This window comes from Oncorhynchus gorbuscha, unplaced genomic scaffold (assembly GCF_021184085.1).
Source record: "Oncorhynchus gorbuscha isolate QuinsamMale2020 ecotype Even-year unplaced genomic scaffold, OgorEven_v1.0 Un_scaffold_12676, whole genome shotgun sequence".
In the NCBI taxonomy this organism is placed as follows: domain Eukaryota; kingdom Metazoa; phylum Chordata; class Actinopteri; order Salmoniformes; family Salmonidae; genus Oncorhynchus; species Oncorhynchus gorbuscha.
Genome location: NW_025754993.1, coordinates 1 through 8,344, shown reverse-complemented (window position 1 = coordinate 8,344; position 8,344 = coordinate 1). Strand labels below are relative to the sequence as shown.

At 44.9% G+C, this 8,344-nt stretch overlaps 1 protein-coding gene across 1 annotated transcript; it reads left to right on the top strand.

Annotated features, from left to right (window-relative positions):
- Positions 1-358: 358 nt before the first annotated feature.
- Positions 359-2,334, top strand: LOC124030573 (glutathione S-transferase C-terminal domain-containing protein-like). Its single transcript, XM_046341854.1, has 2 exons — positions 359-483; positions 1,576-2,334. Exons 1-2 carry the CDS (start codon positions 420-422, stop codon positions 1,743-1,745), a joined length of 234 nt encoding a protein of 77 aa, XP_046197810.1. The 5' UTR covers positions 359-419; the 3' UTR covers positions 1,746-2,334.
- The last annotated feature ends 6,010 nt before the right edge of the window (positions 2,335-8,344 follow it).

The following is an 8,344-nucleotide window of genomic DNA, read 5'->3' as shown; positions in this document are numbered from 1 at the left end:
TGCTCTCCCTCCACCGCTCTCTCTGTGCTCTCCCTCCCCGCTCTCTCTCTGCTCTCCCTCCATCTCTCTGTGCTCTACCTCCATCTCTCTCTGTGCTCTCCCTCCACCGCTCTCTGTGCTCTCCCTCATCTCTCTCTGTGCTCTCCCTCCACCGCTCTCTCTGTGCTCTCCCTCCATCTCTCTCTCTGTGCTCTCCCCTCCACCGCTCTCTCTGTGCTCTCCTCATCTCTCTCTCTGTGCTCTCCCTCCATCTCTCTCTCTGTGCTCTCCCTCCACCGCTCTCTCTGTGCTCTCCCTCCATCTCTCTCTCTGTGCTCTCCCTCATCTCTCTCTGTGCTCTCCCTCATCTCTCTCTCCCCATCTCTCTCTCTGTGCTCTCCCTCCACCGCTCTCTCTGCTCTCCCTCCATTTAGGAGCACATGATCCTCTGCCGCTTCGCAGACCAGACAGCTGTCCAGCTGCCTTCAGAACGACGCTTAATAGGTGACACAATGTCACTCACACACACACATTGTGTTGACAATTGACCCCCAAATAAATGAGCACCTTTTAACACAAACAGGCCACTAATGTCATTTTTTCCATAATGGCGCCGATTCATGTTGACCACAAAGTCAAAGGGGATATTATTGTATATCTCCATCAAACTGATACTCCCTTCAGTACCTGGGTCCATTTTTAAAAAGTGCCTCTGAGTAGGCTTGCTGATCTAGGATCAGGGCCCCCTTTCCATAGAATCTTATTCATCTTGATTTTTAAAGGCAAAACATATCCTATACCAGCACATTCAATTCTTGTGAATAATTAGTGAAGGTACTCCCCGTTGTGTTTTCACTTTGAACCGCCCTCGTACGTTCCCTACCTCACACTTCCTGTCATGGAATATTCCGCTGGCGGGGTGCTGCCGCCACCATGACACCCCTTCCTCAACCTCTCCTCAACTCACACTTACCGTCTTTGATCTGTTTCCTTATTCCCCGAGTCTGTCAGATCTGAACGTCGGTCCGTCTGAGACTCTTGAGTGCTGTAGACGCGTTTGTTGTCTGTCTGGGTCTGCTTCAGAGCCACTGAGCAGCGTAATGCGGTTAGTGGGCTTTTGCCTTTAAAGCAAGCTTTGATAGCAGAGTGCCAGTGGAAGTTGATCCCAAAGTACTAATCGGAAAGAAGAGAGTCGTTGGTACTGAAGAGGCCGGTCTGGGAAGCGTCTGCAGTAGAATGTTGAGAATGAGGGTCATATAAGGAAAGATGAACAGATCCTGGTGGAATGTCTTCATCTCTTATTCCGCCTCAATAAACTGAATGAAAGGCTGCTACTGTACAGAAGAGGCCTAAGGGTGTTATCCACAAAGGACTCACGTTGTTTATCCGTAGTAATATGAAGTCAAATTCTTAGAATGATTAGAACAAAGACAATTCTACTGTGAGACGGGGGACCTTCTGTCAGCTGTTGTAGTTATGTACTGTGTCTCTGCACTGCAATTCACCTCTTAGTTGCCAGTGTGTGGAATATAAAGGAACTCCACTATTGTTCAATCAGGGACATCATCACTGTGCTCTTTGACCCCTCTCCTCCAGGTAAACAGTGCATGGGCCTGGTGGACCTGGACCGCTCCTGGGCAGCAGAGACTCATGGGTACTCTGTCAGGGTGATGACCATGGAGCCAGACAGCTGCTCCCCCAAGAACAACATGCTGGTGGGTGTTGCTGGAGGCGGGGCTGGAGGGGACAACTATGCCACACAGTAAACCAGAGGCATGTTCAGTTGGCACCCAAAGGAAGGTTGAAAAACAAAAGGAACTACCTCGACTTGTCCAATAAGAAGACAGATTTACGTTTGTTGTTGCAAAATGGTTTGCTACGGTTTGCCCTAATGATCACGACCCAGGGTTGTGTTCAGTCGGGAGAAAACGTCTTGAAACCAAGTGAATCAGGGAGGGAGGGACTCGTAAGAAGAACATAGAACAGGACCCGACATACAGTCAGTTTCAAACTGAGAATACAGCATTGTAAGGAAACAAAAAGCATCAGTCGCTGGACCAAGATACTAAGTAAAATCAATCATCTCGGAGGAGTTGAGGGATTTGTCTTGAGATCAGAGAAGAATGAATCACCCTGGTTGAATTGATGATGATGATATTTGACCTACAATCAAGAAAAAGCCCGTTAGACCCTTTTCCCTAATGATGATCTGGGGCAGGTGTCCAAGTGTTTCATTCTCTTGGAATGGTTTTATGGGTATTGGAACTGAGCAATGTCTTTATTTGATCCCTTAAATGAGTTTTAATGAGCGGGCAATTATGTGGATATTGAATGAATAAACCCCCTGGAACGTGAGTATATTCCAGAAGTCTTGTACAATGTTTATTTTGAACCATTGACTTTGCTCTATTACTTCATCCACACCAGGGCTCGCAACTGTTGATTTGATATACATTTAGGTCACTGCATTATGTAGCTGGATTGATATTTTAGTTCTGTTTCAAACCTTAGTTCTGTTTCAAAAGTGTCTTAACTCATAAAGCCTGCTTCTTTACCATTTCTATTTTCTATTTTTTTTGCCAAAACCATTCTTGTCTGCCCCAACAGGATTTACATGAAGTAAAATGAATGTTCCTACCTCAAACAGGGGGAAAATAAATTGATCATATTTCCACATGCCGTTTTTTGCTAATTGTATGAATAGCGATTCTGTAATGGTGCTCGGCCGTCTCCCGTCTCTCCTCCTAACCGGTATTACAATAAGAAAAACGAAAGAAAACCTGCTTAAAAAAATAGTTTTTAGTGCTTAGTTTTTAAATGATTCATTCTAATCTGGAGGCCGTCCATGTGAGACATTCAATGTTTTTCTTTGTTCTATTTCATATATAAAGGTTCAGAATTTGATCAAAGCCAGCATAACTCTCAAACAGGGCTCATGCAGCATTTACCATGATTCCTCAAGGATGGTTTTGCCTTGTGCTGAGTGCCAGTGAAAAAAGGCCGTATTTTGCATATCCTAATACATCAACAGCATCTATGAATATTTCATGAAGGCTTGGCTGTTGGAAAGGTCAGCGTGCTAGATGGAGTACACTCTGTTGCTTCTAGAGACTAGTAGAGGGAGAAACCACAAAAGCCATTTGTTGTAATGATATATTATATATACACTCCCTAAAGCTGTTTATTCTCGCAGTTGGTAGTTTATATGTGATGTCCATGCCAGAGGAGGCTGGTGGGAGGAGCTGTAGAAGGACGGGCCTCATTGTAACAACTGAAATGGCATATATGGAACGGAGTCAAACGTGGTTTCCATATGTTTGATAACGTTCCATTTATTCCATTCCAACCATTACAATGAGCCCGTCCTCCTATAGCTCATTCCACCATCCTCCTCTGGTCCATGCACCTTATTCGTTGCGCCCGGGCCTCCGCCTTACAGAATTCCTTGGAAGGGCTTGAGATGAGAACACGGAGGTACTAGAATGGAATCTCACCCAGCCTCATTGTTCCACTAAGGGTTCTGACACTACCAAGGCGTCCAATCTTCAGCTCCTCATCTGAATTCTGCAAGCAGAGTCAATCTATCCCGGGGTGAACGGCTAGAGACACTGCTCTCATCCAGGGGGATGGGATTATTTCAAAGGGAAACGGCTCCTTCCCCTAACTGCTGCCCGACCTTCAGCGCCTGCAGCTCTGCCCAAGTGTGCATGACGGAAATGCATATAGGCAGCAAGAGAGAGTAGGGGGGAATGGCCAGGCTAATCGTGCATTAGGGAAGAATACTGAAGTGCCGAGCAGGTAGAGGCAACCGGCCTTAGCCAACTACGCTCATAAGGGAATGGAGTGTGTGCTGTCGGCTGTGTGTACGTGCGTGCATTTGCTCAGAGAGCGTGGTGTGTGTGTGTGTGTGTGTGTGTGTGTGTGTGTGTGTGTGTGTGTGTGTGTGTGTGTGTGTGTGTGTGTGTGTGTGTGTGTGTGTGTGTGTGTGTGTGTGTGTGTGTGTGTGTGTGTGTGTGTGTGTGTGTAAAGGTAAAAGCGAAGCTTGAGTTTATTCCACAGTTAATGAGCCTGCTGGGAGGATTTTGTTCCCGTTTCCAATCTATGTGTTTGTGTCCCTCTCTGCTTGGTGTAGGAGGGATGTATATTAATCATCATAGATCATTGTGTTCTAGTACAGCAGAGGTCCTGCCACCCTGGGGTTCGTTCAGGATCGTTAAAGTCCTGTAGGCGTTTTAAAAACGTTCCACACCGTTCAACATAACCGACAAGGTTGAGTAATTGGTTGCGAAAACGCTCTGTTTAAATTAGAAGTTAGAACTAAGTGGTCTTTTAGCAGTTGATTTTATTAACCACTGATTATTAACCATTTCCATTATAAACGTTCCCCTATTTCATTACAACCCATATTGTTTATGATAGAGAGTGGAACAGTTTATGGCTCCATATTTGGTCTGTTGATGTGAATTTCCCCCTATGACAAATACCAGGGCTTTATTTACGGTGTCCTTGGTTCTATTATTTGGCCTTGCTGGTCTGGCAGGCGTGTAGAGACTGAGGAAGAGGCAGGCACTGATATACAAGCTCCCGTTAAAATGGGCATGAAAGTAGTTCCAATCCAACCATGGCCATACAGCTGCGGTTATTTTTTAGAGCCTTTTATCTTTAGAGGATGAAACTCCAAAGTAACAAGTCCATATATTTTATTCTATGGAATGCAGGCCAGCACCAGTAATTAACCTATCTAGGTGTGAGTTGTTGCTTTTTGAATAGAGACCAAACAAATCAGAAATTCTAGTGATTTACTTCATTGAAAGGGACCAATTGGGTTCAATGTAACCAGACTACACCACACTAGTTTTTTGTGGAGTTTATTCAGGGAGGCCTAGTGCCTCAGTGTCTTCCTGTATGCTAGAGCAAGGCAGAAGATTCATGACCTACTCAGGGACTGGGGAAATAGAGGGCCAATTCCACCATGTATCAAAAATAGCTACGACAAATAAGTCCTGAGGTAGTCTGAAATCATTTTAAAACCTTCATGTCTTGGAACGTTTGGATGCGGACGGTGATATGTGTTAGTGATCTCCTGCTGAATGTAGCTGCACCTTTTCTACTATCAGTACGAGGTTCTTTTCTCATTGTAACATTTTATTTACTGATATGCCTTCTGGAAAAACAAACGCTACTAGTAACTGCATCACTGCTCAGAAGACGAGACAACTCTTCATAGAGAAACTGACAGATGAGTGTTCTCTCAAAGAGCGACAGTGGAACTTCAGCTGATTTAAAACCTGAACCACTCCCTCAACTAAAGAGCCAAATGCAGAGGGAAGCACTCTTTACGGACATATAAACATCTCGTCACAAGTGTATGTGGGAGAGAGTGGAGGACCAGAAATCAATGTGGAAATAGCAAGCTGATTGCATCAGTTTTTATATATTGCATACACCTGTCAAATCCTCTCAGATCTCCAAAAGTGCATATGGTCAACACCCCTCAAACTCAACTCTGGAGCTCGAAGCCATTTCCACTGCCTTTGTTCCCCTTAATCAGGGACTGATTTAGACCTGGAACACCAGGTGTGTGGAGTTAATTATCAGGTAGAACAGAAAACCAGCAGGGTCCAGAGTGGAGTATCCCTGGTCTAGACTCTAGGGGTTGTTTTGGTATTGGGCCATCCACTAACTGGACCCTATGGTTGAACCATCCACACAGACTCTCTGGGTTCGAATGACATGAACCATTTGTTTTGGTTACATGTTCAACAATGTTTCTGTGAATAACATCAAGTTATTACAACAGCTGACGGTACTTTCTATCTGGGTCTTAGTCAAGAGATGTTCTGTAATGATATTGTAGCGAACGGCAGGGCATGGAAGTGAATCCAGGCCGCTGGTGTGAAAGGAAGTCACCCTACGCATTGTGCCAATAGGTTTAACCCACTTTGTGGGAATTGTAACATGTCTCATAAAGCCATTTTACCTTCCCCAAACGTTGGGGCAGGGAAGCGGACCTGCGTCGCTGGTGTGAAAGGCAAACACCCTACACATTGCACCAATAGGGAAAATCCACTTTGTGGGAATTGTAATGTGGCTGAAAAAGCGAGGATCACTACAACATTGATATTGGATCAAAATGATGGTCTATTTCAAATAGAATTGCTTGGTAAAACATGTTCTCCTCCTCTCTAAATAATTTAAAACAGCTGCCCAGGCTATAATTCAACTACAAGCAACCGTGATGATATGAAAAACAGTGGAGCAGCACCTGTGACTACAGATGACATAGTGGGATACGTAGACTTTGTTTAAACGGGCAGCCCAATTCTGCTCTTTTGCCCAATTATTGTCGAAACCTCTGATCTAGATACAAAAATGTACCATGGTGCTACAATGGTACTTTCATGTATACCATGGTATAGTCTGAATCATGGAAATGTACCATGGTGCTACAATGGTACTTTCATGTATACCATGGTATAGTCTGAATCATGGAAATGTACCATGGTGCTACAATGGTACTTTCATGTATACCATGGTATAGTCTGAATCATGGAAATGTACCATGTTTTTAGCCTTGAAATATGATGGTGCCACCAAGCACCTAAATAATCCTGTGGTATTTCATCATGTAGACAATGGATCATGGAAATACCATGGACTTAACCTGCATTATACATTCTACCATGGTAACATACAACCATAATAGTACCATTGTGTTTTTTTCTTATACTACTATGGTACATTGTTGTAAGCGGTAATTGGTCAAAAGATACAGAAATCCTCCCAAGAAACATACTGCAGATTGGTGAAAAAAGATGCATATGTATGTGATTATATGGACATGATTGACACCCTGAAGACAATGGACAATATTGATCGGGAGATGCTTATGGCTCGCTTTGATGTTGAATCACTCTATACAAACATCCCCCACCAGGCAGGCCTAGAAGCTATGGAAGCTCTGGCACACTGTCTTAGTCAACGACCCAGTGGCACACTGTCTTAATCAACGACCCAGTGGTACACTCCCTTAGTCAACGACCCAGTGGTACACTCCCTTAGACAACGACCCAGTGGTATACTCCCTTAATCAACGACCCAGAGGTACACTCCCTTAGTCAACGACCCAGTGGTACACTCCCTTAATCAACGACCCAGTGGTACACTCCCTTAGTAAACGACCCAGTGGTACACTGTCTTAGTAAACGACCCAGTGGTACACTCCCTTAGTCAACGACCCAGTGGTACACTGTCTTAGTCAACGACCCAGTGGTACACTGTCTTAGTCAACGACCCAGTGGTACACTGTCTTAGTCAACGACCCAGTGGTACACTGTCTTAGTCAACGACCCAGTGGTACACTGTCTTAGTCAACGACCCAGTGGTACACTGTCTTAGTCAACGACCCAGTGGTACACTGTCTTAGTCAACGACCCAGTGGTACACTGTCTTAGTCAACGACCCAGTGGTACACTGTCTTAGTCAACGACCCAGTGGTACACTGTCTTAGTCAACGACCCAGTGGTACACTGTCTTAGTCAATGACCCAGTGGTACACTGTCTTAGTCAACGACCCAGTGGTACACTGTCTTAGTCAACGACCCAGTGGTACACTGTCTTAGTCAACGACCCAGTCGTACACTGTCTTAGTCAACGACCCAGTGGTACACTGTCTTAGTCAACGACCCAGTGGTACACTGTCTTAGTCAACGACCCAGTGGTACACTGTCTTAGTCAACGACCCAGTGGTACACTGTCTTAGTCAACGACCCAGTGGTACACTCCCTTAGTCAACGACCCAGTGGTACACTGTCTTAGTCAACGACCCAGTGGTACACTGTCTTAGTCAACGACCCAGTGGTACACTGTCTTAGTCAACGACCCAGTGGTACACTCCCTTAGTCAACGACCCAGTGGTACACTGTCTTAGTCAACGACCCAGTGGTACACTGTCTTAGTCAACGACCCAGTGGTACACTGTCTTAGTCAACGACCCAGTGGTACACTCCCTAGCACTAACTGTATTGTTGAACTTGCTGAGATTATTCTGACTGAGAACTTTTTCACGTTTGAAAATGAAATGTTCATTCAACAAAAGGGAACTGCTTTGGGTAGTAAAATGGCACCGAATTATGTCCATCTGTATGTGGGGTTGCCCCGACAGTCCATTCTTGGGCCAAATCAAGCTCTGGAAACACTTCATTGATGACACATCTCTTCTATTTCAGGGCACAGCAGAGGAACTTCATCAATTCCACTCCTTCATTAATACAAGCAGTGAGCATCTGAAATTCACGCTCACCTTTCATGCAGATGTAACATGTTTTCTGGACATTTTGACAAGGGGGGGGGTGGCTTTAGCACA